This window comes from Podarcis cretensis (genome assembly GCF_951804945.1).
Source record: "Podarcis cretensis genome assembly, chromosome: 16".
NCBI lineage: Eukaryota > Metazoa > Chordata > Lepidosauria > Squamata > Lacertidae > Podarcis > Podarcis cretensis.
Window position 1 is genome coordinate 33,063,732 of NC_137186.1, and position 27,044 is coordinate 33,090,775.

The 27,044-nt window shown below is 41.9% G+C and overlaps 1 protein-coding gene across 2 annotated transcripts; it reads right to left on the minus strand.

Annotated features, from left to right (window-relative positions):
- Window positions 1–157: 157 nt before the first annotated feature.
- On the minus strand, window positions 158–24,279 carry ANKLE2 (ankyrin repeat and LEM domain containing 2). 2 transcript variants are annotated; one of them, XM_079956518.1, is made up of 13 exons: window positions 24,002–24,279; window positions 15,997–16,443; window positions 14,313–14,507; window positions 13,776–13,969; window positions 12,557–12,745; window positions 11,176–11,298; window positions 10,838–10,904; window positions 10,339–10,535; window positions 8,092–8,198; window positions 6,321–6,514; window positions 3,818–4,553; window positions 3,572–3,703; window positions 158–2,414 (listed from the first exon to the last, which is right to left on the minus strand). In XM_079956518.1, the coding sequence occupies exons 2-13, from the start codon at window positions 16,430–16,432 to the stop codon at window positions 2,192–2,194; spliced, it is 2,793 nt and encodes a 930-aa protein (XP_079812644.1). In that variant the 5' UTR covers window positions 16,433–16,443; window positions 24,002–24,279; the 3' UTR covers window positions 158–2,191. The 2 variants fall into 2 exon arrangements, with proteins under 2 accessions (XP_079812644.1, XP_079812643.1); XM_079956517.1 differs by lacking the exon at window positions 24,002–24,279 and adding an exon at window positions 23,543–23,923.
- Window positions 24,280–27,044: the final 2,765 nt, after the last annotated feature.

Sequence of the window (27,044 nt, forward strand, 5' to 3'; positions counted from 1 at the left end):
AGTCCTATCCTCTATGAATTGAGTGCAAGTTTATTATTTTTGAAGCCTGATTCTACCAGGTTGCCACCAATATTGCTCAGGGGCTGGGGGCAAGAATGAAGTCCAATATGCAAAAGAATATATTTGCAACACACGAGCACTAAATAGAGGCAAGAGCTTTTTAAATAAACAAATTTAATAAGATTGTTAAAAATTCACTTGAACACATTGACAAAAAGGACTCGAATGTGAATTCTAAACATTAATATGTTTCTAACACTAACCCTTTAGACGCCCCCCGGCAAGTGTTACAAACTGATCGGCTTGTGCTGCGGCAACACAGGGTTATATCCAATGTGAGTCTTACTGAGAGTACACCCACTGAAATTAATGAGCATGATTAACTTAGGTCCTTTAATTTCATTGGGTCTGCTCCAAGTATGACTTGGTCACTACAACCCCTACTCTTAAATACAAAAAGGTATGCATAACAAGGATAAAGCAAAGAAGTTACAACAAAACACTGTCAATTTCTTAAAGTTGGTTTTCTTTTAAAACCAACAGTCTGAAGATTCTAAGCAAGAATGCTCTTTATACACCATAGAGTGCGTCACTTAAGGGGCAGCTGTGCCTTGGAACAGTGGCATATATATTAGCTTAAAGATCAGTGAGTGTTGAGAGCTTATTTTCAATATTGTGGAAGGCATCGTACCTCAAGAGTGATAGTGTTTTTAGCAAGCTATTTTAAGTTGGTTTGGACTTCCTAGATAACCATATACCATGGTGACAGATTTATAAAAGCTGACTTCTAAATTAAGCACCTCTAAATATTCCACTACAGAAGTCAAGAAATTCCTTCTATAGTCTCTTGTCAAAGTCATAGAAACCTATATGAGAAGGCAGCTTCAATATGTATATCTGTTGAACGGCACTCTAATTTCTAATGGAAAATTATACAGAAAAGAATAGTCATGTAAGGGAATTGAGGTGCACCCAAGAGAGGCTGTATATTTGCATGCCCATTTAAACAATGGGATAATGATAAAGACCCAGCCACTCTGGAAATATTTATTCTGTAATTTACATTTAGACCACCTACATTAAATATACAAAATAATAAATGGATGGTTACAGCATCTGTTCAAGTCTTTAAACTAAAAGGGAACAGCTTAAAAAAACCTGCATCCAAAAGTGTTGGAAAGTTAAACATGGTTACTGTTTACATAAGAGAACAGCACTTATTAAAAAGCAAGATAAAAATGTTACAAAAGGCACTAATAAAACTGGAAGAATCTTAAGTGCGGTTCTGGAGTTTTGTACCAAATCATCACACTCAGAAACAGTATACAAAATGCTCACACTTGGTATAAGGAAGCCACGACAGCTCTATGTGCAGTAGAAATCTAGGCTACTAAAAAGGCTTGCAGTGAATACAGCCACTAATAACACAGACTTTATCAAAGTCTGAAGGAGTCCTTCCAAAATGTCAAAACTTAAGCTGCCTGAAGTTTTACTATTTTAATGGCAGCTGCATTATCTATTCCAGAAGTCTCCAAAAGGGAATTAGTTTTCCTGTAGCTAACAAACTTTAGCATTGGCCTTTCATTTAAAAGTTAACGTGTCCTGCCCCCCGTGAAGAACAGCAAAATCTGCCCATGATAAGTGGGATTGTGGTAGAGAAATTGCTTGGATACAAAATAATCGTTTCTATCATTAAGAACATAGGACACTAAAGTGTTTGGCTCTTTTAAAATACCTCTAATTAGATAAATTAACAAACTATAAATTTGCAGTCTACATACATAGAAAGGAGCTTTCATCCTTTCAGCTCAACTGGAAGACCTTAAAACTTGACAACTTGCCTTGAGTTCCCTTTAATCTACAGTTGCTACAGTGAAAGGGATCCCAGTGAGAAGCACTGTACAGATAGTAAAATGGACATGGATAAATGTCCAAGAAAAGTAACTTCTAGGTTCTAGGAAATGCTTAAACTCTTCAGGTGCTCTAATTTAATTTACTAATCTGCAAATCACCAATAATCTGGTAAATGGAATAAAAATATTTGCTACAAGCAGCCCTTTCTCTGACAGCAATAAATAAAATGAGTTTGGGGTACATTATTTGTGTTTCAACACCCTATTTTACGCCTTCCTTTTAAAAATACTTAACTGAAATTTTAAAAAGAGTCACATTCTAATGGATGAGCAGGTGCTTAGAAGTGATGGCGCTTAGATAACATAACGTAGTTCACATATGCTGGGCTGTACCATCCAGGGCTCCCAGAATCTGGCGAGAAGCTGGCAGCACCTACATTGTACTTCCCAGGACTACCAAATACTGGACTGCTCTTTCCTGGGCTACAGCATGCCAGACCACTTGAAGGGCTTGAAGCTGTTTGAGACTTGAATCTTCCTTTTAGTGATGGAGTTGACCAGCTGGAAGAAAAGACAACACTTTTTATATATCAGGAAAATGTAACAAGGTGGCGAAGTTGAATTGCTGTGAGAACCTTTATTCTAGATATCAATATTAATGCCCACATATAGTTGAGACATTATATTTAAATGCAAGCATTTATCACCGAATATCATTTGTAAGTAAATTGGCTGTTGTCTTCTAAGAAAGACCTTGTCCAGGTGGTTATGCTTTGAGCACCCAAATACCTTGGGTTAAGAACTTAATTTGTTCCGGAGGTCCGTTCTTAACCTGAAACTGTTCTTAACCTGAGGTTCCACTTTAGCTAAGAGGGCTTCCCACTGCCACCGCTGCACAATTTCTGTTCTCATCCTGAAGCAAAGTTCTTAACCCAAGGTACTATTTCTGGGTTAGCAGAGTCTGCAACATGAAGCGTCTGTAACCCAAGGTACCACTGTAGAACAGTTTAGTTAATTACAGTCATACCTCGGGTTGAAGTAGCTGCGGGATGAATATTCTCGAGTTGCACTCCGCTGCAACCTGGAAGTAACAGAGTGCGTTACTTCTGGGTTTCACTGCTCGCACAGATGCTCAAAATGACGTCACGTGCATGTGCGGGAGCGGCGAATTGCGACCCGCAGACACAGGTTGCGTTTGCTTCAGAATGTGAATGGGGTTCTGGAACAGATCCCGTTCGCATCCAGAGGTACCACTGTAGTTCTTAGTAATATGCAAGACTTAGTATTCTGCAAGCCTAGAGGTCAGCCAGGTTCTGGTGAGAAAGTCTTGGAACTGTGAACCCTTAAAAGTAGCTGCAGAGTTTTGACTTGACCCTGTGCTTTCCTCTGTCCCACCTCCAAACTGGAAGTAAACACTTCTGCTTGTATTTGAACATGACAGGATTGCCAACTGCCTGCCTGTCAGGTACTGAAGGCACTATGCCTCTACCTCATGTTTCAAGCTGAGGAGAGAAGACAGAGCGAATTTCCTACCCTGCCAGTAAGAACTAGCTACTGGGGAAAGGTGGGAAACATAATGGCCAATCAGTTCATTAGCAAGCATTATGCCATGGCCACACTGCAAACCTATAAGCCGTACCACACAGACCAGGTTTAGTCCTTTTAGCAAGTCATACCCATGGAGCACATCAGCTAACTTTTATTGAAACCAAGTATACCTTTGTCGGTCAGAAGGAGAGTAGGACTGAACAGACACACTCCACTTGTAAATAGCAGGGTATTTTTGTGGATCCATCTCTAACCCATGTAATGCTGTTAACACATCATTGTCCAGCTTTGTTGGCTGTTCCCTAGAGACAGAAAGGGAGCTAGATTAGGAAAACAGAATCTGGCAATGCCACAATCCCCAATGATTATTGCCCACAAGACGAGGTCAGTTTGTTAAGCAACAGTTTATTTCATACCCTAAGAGAAACAGCTGCTTGGCTTTTTCATTTGAGGATGAGACTTTTAGGAGACATTGCGAGGACATCTCAGACTGCAATTCAGAATTGCAAGACTGTTTTGTCTCCCCTCCCCGGACATCAGTTTCTGCTGACAGCCTCCCCACTTCTAGTGGTGTTTTTTCTTCTGTCCTTATTTTTGTATCCTCAGCAGCTGCACCTGCCTTGAGAAGTGGTGAATAAGTCTTAGTGAGATGGTCCTTAGGTTTTCTAAGCTGCCTTGTATTTTCCATCTGAGCACTCTCACACCCACTTTTTGTGGTAGCCTGGCTTGGCTTCTCTGGTGAGCATTCTCCTGCCACCATCTGATCCTGACAAGACAGCTTATCAAATTCTTCCATTAAATTGGAGACCGGAGACGGAAGGCACTCTTCTCCTCGACTTGGGTGCCTCCTATGAGGATTTACTGTCCTATCGCTGGTCACAGGGCTACAAAATCCATTTTTACTGGCAGGAACTCCTTTCTCCGAGTGCCTATCAGAAGTTTCTGCTGCAGGCATTATGCTTTCAGTCCGCTCAATGGACAGGATGTCACACTCTGAGCTTCTGATGTCAGTGATGGTTGGTTCATTGGATGCAACAGTTCGGCTGCAATTTCTGGCAGCATTCTGCCTGTTCTTTACTTCTTCCAAACTCATATCATCATCATCAAGAAATGCCCCAACAGAAATAGAATTGCAGCTTTTTTTACTTTTGCCTTTAAAACAAAATAAAAGAGTTTTGGTGTGTGACATCTCATCTGCCTGATTAGTCAGTTTTTAATAACAAAAGTTCTATATTCCACTTTGTATTTAAGGGACTCAGCAAGATTCAAACAAACAATGTTAACCGACCCAGCACTGCAATACAAATAGCATTCTCTCCTCAATACTGGAAATTGGAGGTTTCCAACTACTGGCTCACATCTATGTCTTGGCTTCGTTTTAGTTACTCTCACTCTATACCACAACTGGGAATGCAAGATGGGGCACCACTACCCTTTACCTGTCAGATACCGCTCCCTGAAAGATAAGGGCTGCTGACTTGAAATCCCCAACCAAAATAAACCTGGACTGATGCTGCCTTGGCTAAAGGGGCATGGAAGACAGCTTGCAATCAAGCAGTAGCCAGATGATGTGAAAATCTAATTGAGGAAGCTTTGTACAAAGCCTGAAGCAGCTCCTTAGAGCAGGTCTGAGAAAACTACCTGGGGATGAGGGAGCTGGGCCTTACCTGCACAGATTGGAAAAGTTTTGGGGAAACATTTCTAGCCAGAATCTGGTAATGCTCAGTCACACTTCCCTTATACCCAATGAGTGATATCCAACTAAGTCATATCTGACTAAGAGCAGACCCTCTGAAATTAATGGACTTAAAGAGTGACTCATGCCCATTAATTTCAATGACTACTCTTGCGTATGACTGACTAGATATTGCCAATTACGTTAAGTATTCCATCCAACTATCACATGTCCCACCTCCATCTACAGAATGTACAGCTGGTTCAGTGGCGGCAAAATATGCATTTAGGACAACACAGGGGTGCATTTTCTGCTTGTCTCTCTTCAACTCTGTTGCTTAATCCCTTTGCTCAGTACACTGATATTCCTCATCCAGTTTGACAGTTTTCTGGGTAGCAGTTACCCCACTTTATTGGGCTGGTATGGGAAGAGACTGAACACAACACCAGTATTTTGTCATCTGCACAGCTACAGCAATTCCTGTGCCTCATCCTTGTTGCAGATGGCATAAGCCCAAAGAATCCATCAACAAACCCTTGCCTTCATAAAACTTGGGAGTTTCCCCCCTTAAGCTTACAAACAAAACTCAATTCACAGCTGGGGGGGGGGGAGAGATTTTATAAGAGAGACTGAAGTCTTCAAAAGAAATATTATTTACACTGTTTAGAATACAATCTATTAATTTGTTCAGCACCTCTACTATAAAAGTTTGATACAACTGTCACTTTGACCTGATTGTTCCAAGTGTAACAGTGGGGATATCAGTAAGGCTACGGAGTTCAATTTGTAGCATGGAAGGCATGTTCTAAAAGTCCCGGAACATGAAAGTGATTTTTTAATTCTTTGGCCCATCCCCAAGAACCCGACATCATAATTTCTGCATTTTTTTTATTCCCAAATATACTAACAAGCAGCAACCTTCCAGTTCAATACTGGCCTCAGGGATTGGCATGAATAGGCACTTGCCTAGAGTTCGCATCCCAGCAGGGGTCTCATTAACAGGAGCCCCAGAGACTCTGTGAGAGGGAGCCCCACAGAGAATGCCTTGCCCAAAGGCCCTAGAAACTTATACTGCTCTAACTTATACTTCTAAAGTGTCCTGTGCTAAGCGACTAATCTAACACTGGTAAATCTCAAAACTTGAGAAATTTTTATTAGACTTATTTTGGAACGTCTGAAAAATGATCTATTCAGTAATCAAACATTTTCTAACCTTCAGCTACTAAGAGATGCTTTGCTCTTACCAGAAAGCTGTGGGGTTTTGTATCTGTTGTGGGTTTCATTCTCCCCTTTCTCTTGCTGAGCCTTATAGCTCATTTCCCGTTGACTCAGGTATGCTTCTAGCCTTTGTAACCCCTCCTGGGAAGACAGATCAACAAAACAGCCCAGAAATTCCCAGTATTCAACCCACGGGAACCCCAGTTCATGAGCTAACTCCCTGCAATAAACAAGATAGAACGAATCATTTGTGAAGACATAAAATTAATTTGACAAGTTTACTAAAACACATGTTTAATTAACCAGCCCCAAGTCTGTACATCAACTGTAAAAAAACTTTTAACAAGTAAATTCTGCACCAAGCATGACCATAAGCCTTCACCAAATTCTTTTTAATTGTTATATTTCCCGCATTTTCAAAAAACAATTCAGAGTAATTTCCATCCCATCTTGCTTTCTACTGTCAAAGCATATGAGCAATCTCAACAGAAATTCTATTACTGAATGAAACCTTTAAAGGCACATAAAATACTCTTAACACAAAATGAATTAAGCATTCTATGAGAAATAAAGAGACAGAAGCTTGCCAAAAACAGCACATATAGATGTATGCACTGGACTGCTAAGTCTACTAGCATTGCTCCTGTTTCTGCAATGTATTTATTTGGCACTTACAAAACACAGATGATGCAAATAAGGCCAGGTGGTAGGAAAAGTGAAAATGTGTAGAAGAAATGGTTCAGGAAAGGCAGGGAGCAGGAAAAATGAGCATTGCCTGACAAGGAAAGGAGGTTCCAACATGGCAAAAGACATAAGCATGCAAGTGAAGGAAGAGGGGGAAGGAGAATAAGATAGGGAATGAGTGAAAGTTGCTAATGGACCAGAAGCTTGACATGGATTTGGAAAACATGGACCCAGGACAAAACAGCGCAGTGACTTCTGCACTGAAGACAGAATAAGCCAATGAGGAAGAGGTTTTAATAAAGTAGGCTGTGTATTGCGTGAGCAGGACCAGAAAGGATAAAAATAACAGTGCAGAATTCAACATTCTTAGAATGTCAAGATCTTTTTCATATGGTTGCAGAAGTCAGCTTTTGTTGGGACGCTATTTCAATTTAAGCACAAAGTGTTCACAATCCTGGGTGCTGTGATCAGAGCACGGGCTAAGAGTTTTAGCAAAGGTTGGACGTTTTAGTTGCAAAACAAAATGATTGGGAGTTTTTGTTTTTTTGAAACATTCTGGGCCCTTAAGGAGTGAGAGAGATGAAAAGCTGCCATAGCTACATGTCATGGAGGTGCAATCAAAGAAGACAGAATGACAGAAGGCATGGAAATCAGGGAACATGATGACAAATCTTAGAGGTAGATTTGCAGTCATCATCAAGTGATCCTCACTGAGTTCATTTTAAATTCATTTTAAGATCCAGAATATGCTTCAAAATGGACTTTTTAAAAAGCCTGTGTAAAATTTTGTTTTGTTATTGTGGTTTTTTGTTGTTTTTATATTGTAAACTGCCCTGTGATCCTCGGATGAAGGGCGGTATAGAAATTTAAAAATAAATAAACAGTCAGTTAAGTTAACAAAACACACTGTCACCTCCAAAGTTCCATTCTCTCTCTGTCCTTATGCACAGATAGACCTTAATAGAAGCTGGGAGCTTTCTCAACAACTGCCTAAGCTTCTCCAGATGCAGTTTGTTCTCATCCATAGCATATTACCAAGTTTTGATATTTAACACAATTGAAATATCTTTTATTCCTGTCGCTATATTGTTTCATGCATTAATTCTGAAGTACCTTCCAACTCTTTCAACGCCTCTTTCCACATCAGATTTTCTGAGATTGTTAAAAAACCCTGCTCGCTCTCGAGGTGGGGTCTTCCAAAGTCTGTGGAACTCTTCTGCCTTTAAGGGAGGAAAATTGCATTCAGTTACTGTAGTTCAATCTAGAACATGCTAATCTTCTCTTCCTAAAAATCTGGAATGAGCATCTTTTAGTCATCCAGAACCATCCAGCTTTCATGCAAACTTCCAATCAACTTAGGGGCCCAGCTGATGTAACCCTTTGTGACGCAGAATTTTCTTCAGCATAGTACAGGTCCCAACACCAAATAGCCTTGGGCCACATGGATGAGGCCCACAATGTAACTTCCAACAGCAACACTGCCCTAGTTTTGGAGAGAAGTTGTGCTAGCACTAGAGGAGCTGCAAGATCAGAATGTCCCAAGAAACATTACTTTTGCAACACAGGATTTCAGAAGCACAACTTCTGTTTCCTACATTTTAACTGACTCTATCTGAACAATTACACAAATGCAGCACAACACCTACTTTATTTGTTTTACCAAGTTCAAGCTAGTCCTATATTGCTTTGTGAAATAGTGACGATCCATATAACCTCGTCAAATGACACAGTTTGCTTCAGTGTGTCCACATTATCAGTGTTACTGTCTCTGTTATGATATTCTACTCATTAAACTATATTCAAAAAGAGTTCATATTCATTTATACAAAATACCAAGAGCAAAGCAAGCTTTACTGACTTTTATAAACTACAGCTTACACTAGTTATCAGAGGTCTAGAACACCATGTAAAGCAGTACATGCATATCTTATGCTAAGAAATTAAGAGCATAAAAATGGGTTGTTCCATTCCCCCCCATCAATATAGCCATTGCACTCTTCCCCCAAATACCTCTTTTTTTGTCTCTTGCTTGAATTTGGTTTTTGTGAAATTTCAGTTTTATATGTTATAAGTCTGAGTGGCATATTTACAGTACAAGGGCAGGACATAAATGCCCCCCAAAAAGATAAAATAGTAATTTATCAATAAGCTTGAAATGAATAAATTAATTGAAAATATCTAATTCTTTCCAACTACCTTTTCCATAGCAGACATCTGAAGACAGCAATTATTTTCTATGTACTGTATTTTTGCATGTGTGCTTAAGATTATGACACTGAAGGGCAATTAATTCCTCTGAGACAATAAGGTGCTTGGCTATACAGATAAAATGGAGACCTCTAGGGAGCTATTATTTTGTTAGTTGCAAAGAGCACCCAGTGTGGCACTTTATAAATTTAGTTCTTTATAAACAAGGTTCTGCTGTACTTTCAGGTCTATGTAATGGCAAACAAACCTAAGTCCAATTTTAACATAACCATAATTAATAGATTGGCTTGGGCTGGAAGACTGCACTACTGGTACCACCTGCACACACTCAACTCCCCCTCCCCCTCCCCACAAAGTGAAATTGTTAGATAACCCATGTTAAAGTAAGTGCCAGACTGTAAAAGGGCCTGCACTGCTGGACGGCACAATGAAGATGCAATGGAGGCAGAAAAGTATGCCTTCTTTGCCGCCTTCACTGCCACTAGGTAGGTTCAGTGATGAGTCCTCACTATGCTTTGATTGTGTTTGACTGGAATTTTCCTCCACTCATTCAATCAGTCTCCCAGCTTTCTTCACAGCAAGTTCTCAAGTTCACCAAGGCTGGTTTTCTTTAGCCCAGATTGAAAAGTGTCACAGGAAATGTTAAACCCACGGGGGGGGGGTTGAGGGGGGAGGGAAGAATTTGCATGTGAGGAAGGTCTTTACAATATCTGGGTTTGAAGTAAGCACACTAACCTCGCCTGTGTGCTCCTAACCTTGTAGACCAGGGGTAGGCAACCTAAGGCCTGGGGGCCGGATGCGACCCATTCCTCTTCTCAATCCAGCCCACAGACGGTCTGGGAATCAGTGTGTTTTTACATGAGTAGAATATGTCCTTTTATTTAATATGCATCTCTGGGTTATTTGTGGGGCACAGGAATTCGTTCATTTCCCCCAAAAAATATAGTCCAGCCCACCACATGGTCTGAGGGACAGTGGACTGGCCCACGGCTGAAAAAGGTTGCTGACCCCTGTTGTAGACTGTTCTACAGAATGTACCTGATTCTGGACTTCTACAGGTGTACTTGATTTCATTTTAATCCAGGTGTATGATAGCCCAAAGTAACACCAAAAAGGAAAAACAAGACTAAATATTTTCTTGGTTTCTATTACCTTAGAAGGGCTCATTGGGCCTCCATAAGCCCTTACTGTCAACACAGGATCTTTGGGGCTGCCAAAATATCTGGGTAAAGAAGCATGAGGGCTATCATCTGTCTGATCAGGTGACCAAGGTGCTCCAATCACAGGTGGTCCAATCACAGGTTGTGAGGCATTGTCTTCTGCTCTGAAGAGTGGCACATAACACTGACCTAGGTTACAAATAATTGAAAATGGTGTTAAGTTTCTAAGAATGTTTATCATACACTTAAATGCTACCCAGGTCTGTGGTTTCAATTTCCCTACAATTCAAAAATAAAATTCTCACTTGATACTGGATCATTCTGTTTCTACTTCAGAGACCATGTAAGTTTTATTTAACACTCCAGTTAGGTACATAAAATAATACATGTCATTTGCTTCTGGTATCATCCAATAAAAAGTTAAATGATGATACAATTTTTTGGTATTACTTCTGCAGAACCTCTAAAGACAACCAAGATTAAATACAAACCTTTCAAGTATTCCCTGATTTTCTCTTTCAGATCCACAGTTTTATTTTTACTTCTTTCACAAACTACCTGTTAGAAAAAAGCATCAAGGTACTGATTAAAGAACAGAGTAGTTGCACATTTTGTACTGATCTATCCATTTGGAACAGCTCAATAGGCAGCACTTCTGTCCCAATAATTTATAGGTTTAACTAATAAAACCTCACTGCAAGCTACAAATAATTTGGGGAGGCTTTTGCCAACTTACATGACAGAAAACTACCAGAGAGCACTAAGGTAAAGAACAGTCACATTTAAACAAAAATCAAAGTGGTCATAACATGTTTTAAGGACAACTTACTTCTGCTGGAGTTTGGTTGTACTTGTTTCTTGGGTTCTTTACAATATCTGGATGTGAAACAAGCACACTAACCACATCTGGGTTCCCAAATTTGCAAGCAAAATGTAGTGGTGTATCAAATCCCTAAAAAAAGAAAAAAATACAATTATTTCCTATTCTGGACCCTTGTTTTCACCTAAGTATATATCTGCATTTGGAAAAGCCTCTTCATTTGCATGGGTGAACAAGATCCATGTGATGCTCACTTGAGGTATGTGAAAAGGTATGTGTATTAATAAATTAAGAGTTGGGATGCACATAACCACATATTAACCCCAATACTGCAGGAGTCCACTGGTTGCCCCATTTTTTGGGTTAATTTCAAGGTGCCGATTCTTGACTTTAACCATTATCCGACTAGACTTCTGGAATAATAATAATAATAATTTATTATTTATACCCCACCCATCTGGCTGAGTTTCCCCAGCCACTCTGGACGGCTCCCAATCAAATGAAATTTGGAATTTCATTACCTCTTGAGATCCACCGCGTTCATAGGCTTGCCCCATTTAGATGAACAACGAAGATTTTTCCTTTTAAGCAGGATATTTTGGGGTTGTTGATTTTTATTTTTTTAAAAAAATCTCTTTGATAACTCATTTAAGTTGCAAAACAGATTATGGTTGTGTTCACCCATCACATGAACCCATAAATTAGTGTTTAACTATAGTTTGATACAAATGAGCAATGCATTGGTGGCCCACTGCTTAAATGCCCACATCTCAGTCCTCTCCAGCTCCTGGGTGCACAGGGAGTAACAAACCACAGACTGCAGCTTGTTCTATCATCCAAACCTGAGCTGGGTTAAGCTGCAAACCAGGCCCATAACTCCCCAATTCTAAAACTACATATCTAAAAACATTACTATATCTTGCCTGACAACAGACCTCCATGGGATAATCAATAGTAACAAAATCAAGAGATAAAAAAATAATTGCTTTAAAAGGCAGTGGTGATTGAGGAAGGCAGGGGGAGGCAGTGATGTATAACAATCACTGTATGTGGAGGTTGCTACTGCTGCCCCAACTGCTAATATGGCATTAAGCCGCACTGGCTTTTAATTAAGTCTGCGCTGGAGCTAGACTAAATTACTTGCACTTTATTTGTCTCAGTGAGACAAATTAAGTCATGACTAACTTTTCACATTAACAGAGCTATCTTTAGGCTGCAATCCAGTCCTCACTTACCTGGGCCCAAGTCCCCTCTAACTCAAAAGGGCTTAATTTCCAGTGGATATGCATTGGTAGCCTGGATCCAACCCCATATGTTCTTTATTTAAAATAAAAGGCTAGCAGTGTTATTCTTCAGTAGCCAACACAAACAAAAAGAAAAAGAAACTCACCACTTTATCTGGTGTGTTAAGATAAAGGTCAACAATGTATCCGATACGCTTCTGTAACATTATCTCATCATCATCAGGATACATCAATCGCATAAATTCAGGATTTTCCAAAGTGTCCAATAGCAACCGGCAGATACCAGGTTGATTCTCCTTGGCCGCAACATGCATGACATTGTATCTACAGCCTTCCTAAAAAGAAATAGGCACATATTCACTAAATATGAAATCTGAACGATTTGCTAGAGAGGAATACGCTTACAGCAATGTTGTTGTTTTCCCCCAGATCTTACATACACAAAAATTCAGGAAACACAAACATATACTGTAAAGCCTTCAGTCTACCTAGAGGACTCTATACTAGCAAGCTGATGGTGTTAGGTCTTGCTAGAGGGGAAATCTAAGAATTTGGAAAACAGCAAACATGGCACATTTGGGGATACTAGTAAAGCCCCAAAACAATCTGCTCAGAGAACAAGCCTCTCTCATATTTATACAAGTTATTGTTACCATTTGAGCCTGTATGTTCAGTTTTTACAGCTTAAAGCAGGCATAGGCAAACTCTGCCCTCCAGATGTTTTGGGACTACAACTCCCATCATCCCTAGCTAACAGGACCAGTGGTCAGAGATGATGGAAGTTGTAGTCCCAAAACATCTGGAGGGCTGAGTTTGCCTATGCCTGGCTTAAAGTGTAGGGGGAGAGAGAGAGAGAGAGAGAGAGAGAGGAGAAAACCTGTTTGTAACAAACAGGAACAAGATCCGTTTTTTTTAGCACAATGTTGATTGAAAGGATGGAAGATCTGCGTCCCATGTATGTGTATTTGTGTGTGCATGTCAGCTGTGAGGTGGCTATGACTACTTTTTTGGCATGTAGCACCCAGAAGGGGATGGAAGGTGTTGGTGGGGCCACAAAAGCTAGTCACTCTTGGTTACAGACTTTCCAAAAACAGCCAGAAAATTTAATTATTATTTTTTTACTGATTTTGTTTTCAAACCTCATCCCCCTCCCAATATCATTTTTTTAAAAAGTGAAGCCCCAAAGTTCTCTACATGAAAGAAAGCCGCCAGAGGCAGCACAGAAAAACACTGTAGAACTAACACTATGCCCATCTCTTGTGCAGATTAGTTTTGAAGCCATTTCCCTCGGTTAGCAAGTTGGGGAAAGGATGCAAAGGGTTTAATTCAAACTTTGTTTTGGCAAAAGCCAAACCATTCCCACACCTGAACAATTGTCGGGTTGTCTCCAGAGCCAATGAGATAGCGAGGATTACTCCAGATAAGTTCCAAGAATGCTGTTTCATCTCCTTTCTCAACCGCTTTCCGAAGCTTGGCAGTAAGATCCTGCGTACGAGGACTTTTGTAACTGTTGGCTCTCTCTTTACTAACTGTTTCCATCTCAGGAGAGCATAAGCCGTCTATCAAAATAAAAATGGTATTCTACTCATGATGTGATCTTTGCTCATGAAAGTGTGTCAGGTTATTTTATATGCAAACTCTGTACACCTATTGTTCAGAACTTCTAGGCAGGTAAATTAAGAACAGATCCTTCAGCATTAATTTTAGAATAAAGAATATTTATAAGCTTTAAACCAGTTTAGGAATTCACATGATCCCTGTCAAAATAAAGTTTTCAGAGCTACACTTTAAAAGCAGAAAAAGAACAGCACTGGCAGTATTTTAAGTATAAACTACAGTCCCAACTCCAAAAGCCACTTAAGTAGTTAAAGAACTGGAAAACATTTAAAAGCATCCACTTACCTCTGTTGAACACGGAACAAACTTTCACAGGCGACAAAGATAAGGAGGGCTTGTTTGGAGATGGGAAATAGTCGCATATGCCTTTGGCAAATTTCTCTGCATCTTCCCTATTTGTGAAAGCTTTAAATCTTGACCCTTTTATCATTTTAACAGCTTGCAAGGCTTCCTTTTTATCCTCATATACATGCACCCTCTCTGGAACAGAAACAAATCAAATTAGTTTATTTCCATCGTGGTAGTCTGCAGGAGAAAATGCTCAAATGAGTTCAAAATTGGCTCGGTGAATTTTACTTTCAGGAAAAGAGACTTAAATTCTTATACATTTTTGACAGTAAATTTGTAATAATATGCCAAATTTGGGGGGTCTTACAGAGAAAGAGAACAATCGTGATAAGATTGCACTAATCTGGCTTATTACAAATCATTCTCATCATGATTATGATGCAACCCTAAACACTTTTCATCAGCAAGCAAAGAAAGGACAAGCCATTGAAAAATTCCCTACCAAACTACACCAATATGACACTGTCAAAAATCTTTATTGAACACAGTTCTCATTGCCTAAGGTATGCATTCTCCCACTCCCATCCAGAATATCCTCTGCTACTATAATAAAAAAATAACAGTATGATATTGAGATAAACTAGGCTAATTTTTCACTGAAGTTCTGATATTTGTACACATCTGGTATTCTTGCAGCTTAAAAATAGTATCTGTATATTCTAGGACTGACTCCATAAATAGCATTAGTCTCCTAAATACTTAATCTCAAATCTAATCCCATACCAAGTAAGGGTGGAACCGAGATCAGTCTTGAAATATTTTGAGCATCCCAAGAGCTGTTATGTCATCCTTGGTTGTTCGGGATTATGCTTCCTCAAAGAGAGAACATTAGATTCTCTAGTTTCAGGCTTGCAGTTCGAAACTCCCATTGTATTAGGCGCATTTTGTGACAGGAAATTTCATTACAGCAAGCAATTTCTGAGCTCTGGACGTAGTACTGCGCCTAAGATTTCAGATTAAAACTGCAGAGTGGAAGGAAAGGAGGACCCTTTTCTGCCTCCCCACTTCCAGCTACTCTCTGAAGACTAGAGAAAAGACCCTCTTAATAACATTAGGGGGTAGGCAGGGGAAGGACTAGACCATGTGAAAAATGAACATAATATTTTAGCTGCAGTTCATTAATTTTCAGCTTTGTATTCTTGTTACAAAAAAAAGTGCGCCTAGACACTCTTGCTGTGCCCATAACTTAGGTTTAAGGTGCCATTTAGCTCCTAGCTTTCATCTTAGTTTCTAACACTGGCTTGCAGTACCTATTGAAAACTGCTTAATTGCAAGAATTTCCTTTCAATTTACTTCCCAATGGAATGCTTAATGGTAGATTACCAACAAACTCTTCTACAGTAATAATGAATATAGGAAAAACCTAAAGCTAGAAATAAATGAAAAGGCTATATGAAAGAATACAGGATTCTGGTTTTTTTTTGCACTTTTAAAAAATTTAAATGCTGGCCACCCTCAACATATTATAAAAGAGTAGGGTATACATTTTAAATAACTAATCTGTAAAATAAATTAACCACAATTACTATTCTCCAATAGCACTCTTTTTCCTCCATGAAAGGTACATTTGCTTAACTTGATCTTTAACTACACTGCAGTGGTAAAAATAAAAATAAATTACCATTTCTTGCCAATATATCATCATAAACCGGACATACACCATAGTATAGCAGAGGCTCCTTAGATGGAGTCTGAGAACTGATCAGAGAATCATTGTCTGCCTTGTGCATTAGGGCTTCCTCTTCTGGGGGGTTCAAACCCATACTGTACCCAAAATCGCCATCCTCAGAGGAGCCTATGTGACCATTTTGATTCCTTGAAGGTTTCTTTGTTTGCAGTTGGCTGGCATCAGCTGCAGCAGTTCCAAGTACACCATTCAAAAGTGAGGTTTCTGCCTCTAATTCTCCTTGCTGTTCCAATAGTGCCTGGGCCAATCTTTTTTCAAAAATTGATCTCGTTGTAAGTGTAAGAGGCCCACATTTCTGTCCAGCTTTAACGATCTCTTCTCTGAGCTCATCAGAAGTTAGCTGCTTTAGTCGTGATAAAATAGCATCCATTGTTACCGTTCCTAGAGAGGAAAAACAAGCACCACCAAATGAAAAGACGACCAAACAGATTATTAGCTTTGAGGGCTCAAATACTGAAGAGCAATTTCTCCTAATAAGTCAGCTCATTGTTATCAAAGAATAGGTGAGTGAAAGCTAAAGGGGTAATTGGGGCTGTGTGAAACCTATGGTAAGTTTTTAAATCCCTAAAGGAGGAACACTTGCTTGCATGTGAACCTGTTCATTCATTAATACCTTCCTCAGAGGTGGTTGGTCCCATGATGTTCGAATCTTCTCCCAAGGGTTGCTTAGCTTGGCTCTCACTGAGACTAATCTAGCTGAAGGTGCAGGTTGAAACAGTGTACAGAAAACCAAAGTCTCCAAAGTCAGATACTAGGTTCTCACACTAGTGGATAGCTGCACCAACTGGGAAGAGAAGGGTTGATAAGGTGCTTGCTGGGCAGATCAATGCACTAACTAGAAATGCAAGGGGAGAATTTACACCACTCCTGCACTCTCCGGTATCTGTTTTGGGCATCTGGCCCCCTTTGCAGCTGAAGTATCTTAATAAACCCAGGTGTATCACAAGCATTGCTCAAAGCAACTCTTAAGAATATTTTGTGCCAATCAGGCTTACTAGCTACTTTGCTTCTCAATATTGTCTGGTTGGCCTCTGTTATTTTCTCCTACCGGTGGAGAACCTACAAAGGACTCTATAAGGGCTCTTGTGTCCCCCATAAGAGAATAAGGGCAGATTTTGTTTATTACACTAGCAATTCTGTTCTGAATGCAAAGGTTCAGATTACAAAGACAACTTTGAAATACATCTTATCTCAATCATGTGCATTGTGTGGGAAGATAATAGCACTGTGCAACTAAATTTAAACACACTATGTAATGTTAAAACTTTGTAAGCTCTCAAGTTTACAAATGTTTACTATCAACAAGGCAAATATGTGATTAGCAAATGTAGCTGGATGGCTCCATTGGTAAAGCATGTTGGTTCGAGCCCCGCACTGGGCTAAAGATTCCTCTTTGCAGGAGTTGGACTAGATGACCCTCAAGAGTCCCTTTCAACGCTACAATGCTATGATTCTAATTCAGTAGAGGGGTACAGCACTAAGGCAGAAACCCCAGTATTAACCCCTTCCCCATTTTTGCAATATTTCCTAATAATTTCAAAATTTTACAGGGAAATATTTAAAACAGTGGGTTTTTTTTCATATATAGTAAAGTTAAAGGAACCCCTGCCCATTAGGTCCAGTAGTGGCCGACTCTGGGGTTGCGGCGCTCATCTCGCTTTATTGGCCGAGGGAACCGGCGTACAGCTTCCGGGTCAGCATGACTAAGCCGCTTCTAGCGAACCACAGCGCTGGTTTAACCCACAGCGCCACCCACGTCCCTTTTCATATATAGCTACTGTCAATGACTTACAGAATTCAAAGCAATGATTCAGTAAGAGCCTCTTAGGAAACCTGTGTATTCAAATATATAAATTCCAGCCTCAAACAATTTACTCTGTAACTTTATATAATTGTAGTGTTGGAAGGGACCCCAAGAGTCATCTGGTTCAACCTCCTGCAATGCAGGAATCTCAACTAAACCATCCATGACAGATGGCCATCCAACCTCTGCTTAAAAACCTTGAAGGAAGGAGAGTCCACAACCTGCCTAGGGAGACTGTTCCCCTTGTATATTAACTACATGCACTGTTTCTCAAACTTGAGTCTCCAGCTGTTGTTGGACTACAGCTCCCATTATCCCAAGCTAGCAGGACAAATGGTTAGGGATGATGGGAGTTGTAGTCCAACAACAGCTGAAGACCCATGTTTGAGAAACACTGACTAATGCTAGCAGCAAGAATACTGAGCACCATTTCAGTACTTAGTCATTAAGCATCTGGCAGGAAGCTTTAGATCCACGTCTGCTCTTCTACTTAAAAACAGAATGAAACAGATGCAAGAATTCAACCATAAAAGGAAAACTGGAAGAAGTTTTAAAATAGATTAGAATAAATAGAATATTTCAGTGGGATAAGAACATCAAATATACTCAACCATTTAACCTACTGCCTCTATTTTTAGGTCACAACAAACTTACTGCCCACGTTCCCAGTGAAGTTAATAATTTCAAACAGATTAGCTACTTATTAACATTCAAAGTAAACTGATTCTCCTGGCATAAGATTGTGTTATGGAGGGTGCAGATAGTACACAAGCCTGCAATTCTCACATGCAATCTGACACTCAATTCTAGGGGTCTTTTGCATTGAGACCTGGCCACTGGCCAGAGGTTGGCACCCCAAGAGTTAACACAGAGAACAGATGAGAAGCAAATGTGAATTTATTCTATCAAGAGGGAAGAAGAAGAAGAAGAAGAAGAAGAGGAAGAAGAAGAAGAGGAAGAAGAAGAAGAGTTTTGGATTTGATATCCCGCCTTTCACTCCCCTTCAGGAGTCTCAAAGCGGCTAACATACTTGTCTCAAAAGGGAATTTACTAAGAAAATATTAGACAAAATCAATAAGCATGCAAATACTAGTCTGAGTTTAGGAGAATTAGAACCAAATACAGTGGCACCTCAGTTTAAGAACACCCGTTTTCAAACTATTTGGTGTATGAACTCCACAAAACAGAAAGTAGTGTCCCGGTTTGCAAACTTTACCTTGGTCTCAGAATGGAAGCTGAACAGTGGAAGGGCACCGGCAGCAGGAGGCTTCATTAGGGAAAGTACACCTTGGTTTAAGAATGGTTTCGGTTTAAGAATGGACTTCCGGAACAGATTAAGTTTGTAAACAGAGGTACCACTGTATAAGAGTTCTTGTTAGAAGCATTCCTAAAAACTATTTAAGAAAACTAGGATGCAATCAGGGAAAGTAGGTAGGTGAGGATGCTGGCTGGTGGTGCTATCAGAAGAGAATAGATCATGGATGAATTATTATTATTATTAATAATAATAATAATTTATACTCTGCCCTCCCTGGCCAGAGCCAGGCTCAGGGCGGCCAACACCAATAAAATTACAATAAAACATAATGGGGGGGGGGGCCAGTTTATTAAAATACGGGTTAAAATACTATTTAAAATGCAGCCTCATTTTAATAGTAGCCCATAAATCAAAACCATAAGGGGAGGGAAACATATGGGTGAGACTGAGTCCAAACCAAAGGTCAGGCGGAACAGCTCTGTCTTGCAGGCCCAGCGGAAAGATGTCAAGTCCCGCAGGGCCCTAGTCTCTTGTGACAGAGCGTTCCACCAAGTCGGGGCCAGTACTGAAAAGGCCCTGGCCCTAGTTGAGACCAATCTAACCACCTTGCAGCTTGGAACCTCCAAAGTGTTGTTATTTATGGACCTTAAGGTCCTCCGCGGGGCATACCAGGAGAGGCGGTCCCGTAGGTACAAGGGTCCTAGGCCGCATAGAACGTTAAAGATCAAAACCAGCACCTTAAACCTGACCCTGTACTCCATTGGGAGCCAGTGCAGCTGGTAAAGTACTGGATGAATGTGATCCCGTGGCAAGGACCCCGTAAGGAGCCTCGTCGCAGCATTCTGCACCCGCTGGAGTTTCTGGGTCAGCTTCAAGGGCAGCCCCACGTAGAGTGAGTTACAATAATCAAGCCTGGAGGTAACCATCGCATGGATCACTGTGGCCAGATCAGGGTGAGAAAGGTAAGGGACCAACTCCCTGATATGGCAGAGATGGGAAAATGCCACCTTTGCTGTGGCTGCAACCTGCGCCTCCATGGAAAGGGAGGCGTGGAAAGTTACACACAAGCTCTTGACAGAAGGCGCTGGCTTTATAGTAAGAGAAAAGGAGGTTGTGATGGTAATAAGGGAGTTTGGGTAATGGGGCTTTTGGAAAGTGTTTAGGTAAAAATCAGAAGAGCTCAGGTAAGATATTTTGAGGGAAGGCTGAGAGAAAAGGGTTAATATTTAGAGTGGATGGCTGTGGATTGTAAAGAAATGAGGACCTGAGTTTTGGAGGTGAAACAACTAAGGGAGAAAAAATGAGCAAAAAAATGGAAGAGAGCAGGAAACAGGAATCTGACTGGAATAAAACAGGATTTTGCCAAATGATATGACTTCTAGAAAAGAAAGGAAAAATCAATCTGTTTCCTTGTTCTAAGAGGCTGCTTTGATGTTTTTTTTAAGTATGGGTACATCTTCAGCAGCAAAAGGATAAGGAGATGTAGTCCAGCCCCCGACAAGGTCTGAGAGACAGAGGAATGGTCCCCTGCTGAAAAAGTTTGCTGACCCCTGGTGAAAAGAATCACCTCTGTTCTACCAAACATTGTGCCAGTTGGTATACGGTATATTCCAACAACATAATCAAGGTACAGCACTCTTGAGTAATATTCCACTGCACTTTTTCCTAGCACCTCAAGGATAAAGGCAATTCTTATTTGGCTAAAAACAAAAGTAGAAAAATATTGTGGAAAACTCAAAACGCAGTAATTGAGTAAAACAGTGTAGGTGGCATGCCCCATACAAGAAGAATCTATTTAAGAGCAAAGGGAAAAGAAATATGGTAAGGAAGAGCAGGTTGAGATCTGAGCTAACTTTTCTGGGCAAGGTTTTTACATTTAAAGAGTCTCAATAAAGTATTCATGACAATAAGAACTCCATGTGTGAAAGACTCCCAAACTGTGAGTCAGCGCTGGCAGCTGGAATTCATCTTAATAAATGTATTGATGAGTAGGCAATTACTCTGCAAGTGGAATGTTCCCAGGAGTAGGCAGGCTTGCAGCGACAGCTCAGATGTATTAATAGAGGTGTAACTATAAATACAGATCTCTTCACATAGGGATGTCCATCAATTTGGGGGAAGAATCATCCACACTTATTTATAAAAGTGCCCAAAATATATACTAGGGTCAAGGTGAAGTACATATGCAGGCTTAAAAAAAAAAAGGCAATTAGGAAATCTGCAACAACTGGCTGGGTGAGACTAAAAAACAAAAATTTAAAGGTTTAAGTAGAAAAACTGAGAAATATTAAAGAAATCAAGTGGAACATCAAGAAAGAAGTGCAAGAGAGAAAATATGACACTACAGGATGTGATAAGACAGGCTATGCTGTACAAACTCATTAACTTTAGTGAGATAAATTTCTGACAGCTTGAAATCTCAAGTTATTAGACCTGAATGAGCAGGGTAAAGTATTTTTCTCTTCCCTAACGCTAGTTCTCTCAATTGTTCTCTCAGGTCCCTCCCCCCTCCCCCCCATTCTTGGGTGCTGGGGTTTAATCAGAGCAGACAGGCTGAGCTTGTTTTTCTGCCAGACAGAATGACAAAGGGAGATGATGGCCTTGACATTAAGGTAAAAGGTAAAGGTACCCCTGCCCGTACAGGCCAGTCTTGACAGACTCTGGGGTTGTGCGCCCATCTCACTTAAGAGGCCAGGGGCCAGCGCTGTCCGGAGACACTTCCGGGTCACGTGGCCAGCGTGACATCGCTGCTCTGGCCAGAGCCAGAGCCAGAGCCGCACACGGAAACGCCGTTTACCTTCCCGCTGGTAAGCGGTCCCTATTTATCTACTTGCACCCAGAGGTGCTTTCGAACTGCTAGGTTGGCAGGCGCTGGGACCGAGCAGCAGGAGCGCACCCCGCCGCAGGGATTCGAACCGCCGACCTTTCGATCGGCAAGCCCTAGGCGCTGAGGCTTTAACCCACAGCGCCACCTGCGTCCCACGGCCTTGACATTAACCCACAGCAAAAGCCATCAAGTCAAAGAGCCTACAGGTAACTGAGGGGTTTTTACACAGAGGGTTTTGGCAAGGTGTTCTGGGAACAAGGAGGAAACTGGGCAGAACTCCATGCGCACTGGCTGGGAGAAACTGAAACCAAGAAAGCAGGGGGCCATGACTGACTGCTGGACCCAACCTTGCTGAAGCTATGAGAGGAGCCACAAGACACTTTTTGGGTGTAACGTTCTGGGGCCCCCTCCACTGCAGGCTTCAGGTGTAAATGTGTGTGAATAAACCATATTTCCTAGACACTGCAGACTCTGATGTGCCTTGATTTCCACTGGAGCACAATGCTGGGTGGGTGCTTGGAACCCCCTGGAATCTTGTTATCGCTGAGCAGAGATTGGGGTGGCAGGTAACAATATAATGACACTCATCTCCAACATGACAACTACTATGAGAATTGAGCTAAATACTAGACACAAATTAAAAGTAAGGTTAGACAACATTATGTTCTTGATTAATTAAAACAACTGCATGTTATTTCCACATAATCTGCATGGTATATGCATACACCAGTCTCCACACCAGCTTCCTCTGCTCCTGCTCGCTTCTCACATTAGAAGGATTTCCACTCTTGCGCTTTGTTAAATACCATACACATTTATGTCATTATTATTATTACTGAGTTTTAACTAGGCTATACTTTCAGTAATCATACTAAAATCAATTGTTAGCCATGGCGAACTTAAATTCATCATTTTAAATGTGTCTATGATCTAACCCAATATGTATCTGCATTCGCTTTGTACACCATCTTGAAGCCCTCTATTGCCCAAAGGCCTACAAATAACAAATGAGACACACAAAAAACCAAAACCACCATATAATCCAGGCACCCCTAAACTCGGCCCTCAAGATGTTTTTGGGACTACAACTCCCATCATCCCTAGCTAACAGGACCAGTGGTCAGGGATGATAGGAATTGCAGTCCCAAAACATGTGGAGGGTGCAGAGTTTGGGGATGCCTGATATAATCCATCCTACGCTTAGGGCTTTTTAAGAAAAACCACCAGGGGGGAAATAAAGAAAACATAAAACCAGAGCCACGTCACAGGAGATAAGGACAATCTTAAAAGATTATTAAATCTATGAAGGAAAACAAAATATTAAAATGTATTTTGAGAAGGGAAAAAGCACAATGGCATTTGTTGCCAGTTGTTGCAAAGCACGGACTCCCCACGCACACCAGGGATCATAACTCTACCAAGGCAAAACGAGATACAGTATGTGTGTGTGTGTGTGTGTGTATATATAAAATCGTTCCGAGATCATTCTTTCCACAAGAAAGCCGTGGCGCTCAGTTGCCAAATGTGCACATGCTATAAGGAGAAGAAGCCGCAGGAGCAGAGAGGTCTGTGGGGCGCCTCTCCCTCTCACCTTGGTGGGGGCTCCCGCGGCAGCGGGGCTTCTCCTCGGCAGCAGGCGGCGGAGGAGTCGAGGCGGCGGCGGCGGCGGCGGACAAGGAGGCCCCCTGGGCGTCAGGTCCGGGGCCTTGGCAGCGGCGCCGGCCGCCGGGCCTCCTCTCCAGCAAGCGCAGCATCCAGCCTAGGGCGCCGATCACCGCGCAGGCGGCCAGCAGCTCCCAGGTCGGCCAGCGGGACCACGAGGCCTCCCACAACCCGGCCCAGCCCGGCCAGTCAGCAGCAGCAGCAGCGGCGGCCGCCGCCCAGCGCTCCATCGCTCCCCTCTGCTTCCCTCTGGAACCGAGCGAGGGAAGGAGGGATGAGGGAGCCAGTACGCGCGCGTGCGCGGACGATTCCCACGGCCCCACCCCCTCCCGCAAAAGGGGGGGAAAAACACACCACACCACGCCCTTTAAGGGACAAGTCCAAGTACCTTAGGAAAAGCCTCCCGGCTTCCGTCTCTTTCCCTCGCGCTTTTTCCTCCCTCCCTCTCCTCGCGGAGGCCGCCCAGTGCGCAGGCGCCTCGCGCGCGAGGACCTCCTTCAACGGCCACTTGCCACAGTAAACCTTCCCTACCCGCAAGAGGGCTGTCTAGTGTACTGCCTGTCAGGGATTTTTATAACAGTTTAGCGCCTGAGGAAAAAAGGAAATGTTTTTCTCCCAAGTAGGGCTTAGCTTAGTTGAAAGGGGAGAGTTTTATTTATACGGACCCCCACTGCAAGATTCCTGCATTTGAAGGGGGTTGGACGACCTTTGCGGTCCCTATGGGGTGACATTCTTATAACGCGGAGCTCCTCCCTGGCATTCACGGGTTTGAGGCTGCCTGTTCTTGGTGCGAGGGGGGAGAAATAAGCGAGGGCAAGGGACTGAGCGAGGATAAAAATGGAAAGGGTTTTGGCAAGACGCCAGGGTGGGTTTCCTGCCCCACCCCCCGTTCCCTGACAGGAATTTTAATCCAAAGGAAAACAGATGAGGGAGCATCGGAAGCGAGACCAAATCGCATCGAGCCACGTCACGGGTGGGAATGTTGCCGCGGCGCATGATGGGAAATGAAGTTTCCTTCGGGAGTCCGACGGCGGCCTTGAGCGAGGCGCCGCCCCTTTAACCCTAAGGCTAGAAGGGCGTTGATGGGAAGGAGGGAGGCGATGTGCCATACACATTCCCAGAAACAGACGGATTGCAAAGTGCCACTTTTGATTTATTTTTAATTTTATGTATCGTTTTCAGTTTTACAGGTTTGCACAATACTTGACCGAATACAAACCATAAATTTATCATTGACTTCCCTTCTCCGTGGTTCATTTTATTAGGCCTTTATTGGTTCAAAATTGGGAAAGGTGTACGACAAGGTTGTATATTGTCCCCCTGCTTAAACTTATATGCAGAATTCATCATGCGAAAGGCTGGGCTGGATGAATCGCTAGCCGGAATTAAGAAATATCAACAACCTCAGATATCAACAACCTCAGATATGCAGATGACACAACATTGATGGCAGAAAGTGAGGAGGAATTAAAGAACCTTTTAATGAGGGTGAAAGAGAGTGCAAAATATGGTTTGAAGCTCAACGTCAACAAAGATCATGGCCACTGGTCTCATCACCTCCTGGCAAATAGAAGGGGAAGAAATGGAGGCAGTGAGAGATTTTACTTTCTTGGGCTCCATGATCACTGCAGATGGTGACAGCAGTCACGAAATTAAAAGACGCCTGCTTCTTGGGAGAAAAGCAATGACAAACCTAGACATCATCTTAAAAAGCAGAGACATCACCTTGCCAACAAAGGTCCATATAGTTAAAGCTATGGTTTTCCCAGTAGTGATGTATGGAAGTGAGAGCTGGACCATAAAGAAGGCTGATCGCCGAAGAATCGATGCTTTTGAATTATGGTGCTGGAGGAGACTCTTGAGAGTCCCATGGACTGCAAGAAGATCAAACCTATCCATTCTGAAGGAAATCAGCCCTAAGTGCTCACTGGAAGGACAGAACCTGAAGCTGAGGCTCCAATACTTTGGCCACCTCATGAGAAGAGAAGACTCCCTGGAAAAGACCCTGATGTTGGGAAAGATGGAGGGCACAAGGAGAAGGGGACGACAGAGGACGAGATGGTTGGATAGTGTTCTCGAAGCTACCAGCATGAGTTTGACTAAACTGCGGGAGGCAGTGGGAGACAGGAGTGCCTGGCATGCTCTGGTCCATGGGGTTACGAAGAGTCGGACACGACTAAACAACAACATGAAAAAGGGACAAAACTGAACTGCTCCTTGTCCTTAGAGGACGCTCAAAAGCCCAGTAGAGTCCGAGAGTTCCCTGTGGTCGAAGATGTAGAACAAACACAGCCATGGCTTCTAGAGTCATATTTCCCAATCATTTTTCTGAGTGGAACAAAGGTGGAATGGAGAAGATCGGTTGGGTGGTTGATTTTCAGTGAATTTATATTAGTTTACCTTCTTCCATGGAAGGTAAGACGAGAAGAAATTTAAAGAATATTTAGTGAGATACTGTTATTTAAGATAATTAGGAAATCCCTAGAAGTAACAGATTAGGCTAAGGTTAATAATAAAGATTAATAATAAAGATTATCATGGATGACAATTAGAAGTAAGGTTAAGAAGTTTGTAATTAAAGAAGATACTGATGTTATAAATATGAAATTAAAGGTAAAGGTAAAGGTACCCCTGCCCGTACGGGCCAGTCTTGCCAGACTCTGGGGTTGGTGCGCCTATCTCACTCAAGAGGCCAGGGGCCAGCGCTGTCCGGAGACACTTCCGGGTCACGTGGCCAGCGTGACATCGCTGCTCTGGCGAGCCAGAGCCGCACACGGAAACGCCGTTTACCTTCCCGCTGGTAAGCGGTCCCTATTTATCTACTTGCACCCGGAGGTGCTTTCGAACTGCTAGGTTGGCAGGCGCTGGGACCGAACGACGGGAGCGCACCCCGCCGCAGGGATTCGAACCGCCGACCTTTCGATCGGCAAGCCCTAGGCACTGAGGCTTTTACCCACTGCGCCACCTGCGTCCCATAAATATGAAATTGGGAACTGCTAAATATGTTATAGGATGAAATCCAGATTGGAGGGTGTCGAGGAAGTCTTTTAGCAATGTAAATACACCAGGGAATAAGAAGAAAAAAATATTCTTTTATTTTGTGTGTTTTTATTGTTAAGTTTTTATGTTGTGTCAAATGTAATGTTTTTCTTTTGTGTTTTTGTCTATGTGTTATAAGAGAAAACTAATAAAAAAAATGGAATATATATATATATATATATATATATATATATATGTTTACCTTAGTCTGTAACCATCTGCAAACTGCCTTGACCTAGACAGGAATTAATAAAAGTTGCTACTTTTAAACCTTGCTGGCTTAATAGGATTTTTTCTCTTGACAGAATGGGTTGAATGGAAAGGAGTGCAATGTAAGGCTGTAGTACCAGCGATATGTACCCTAGGTGGTGCTGTGCAGCAACATTGATTGG

What these genes read in the sequence shown, in the direction of transcription:
- ANKLE2 (XM_079956517.1), bottom strand. Translation starts at nt 23,843, where the DNA reads ATGGAGCGCTGGGCGGCGGCCGCCGCTGCTGCTGCTGCTGACTGGCCG. An exon ending in CAAAACCCCACAGCTTTCTG is followed by an intron (nt 4,554 to 6,320) that starts GTAAGAGCAAAG and finishes TTTGTTTTAAAG; the next exon opens with GCAAAAGTAAAAAAAGCTGC. An exon ending in AAGCAGCTGTTTCTCTTAGG is followed by an intron (nt 3,704 to 3,817) that starts GTATGAAATAAA and finishes TTCTGTCTCTAG; the next exon opens with GGAACAGCCAACAAAGCTGG.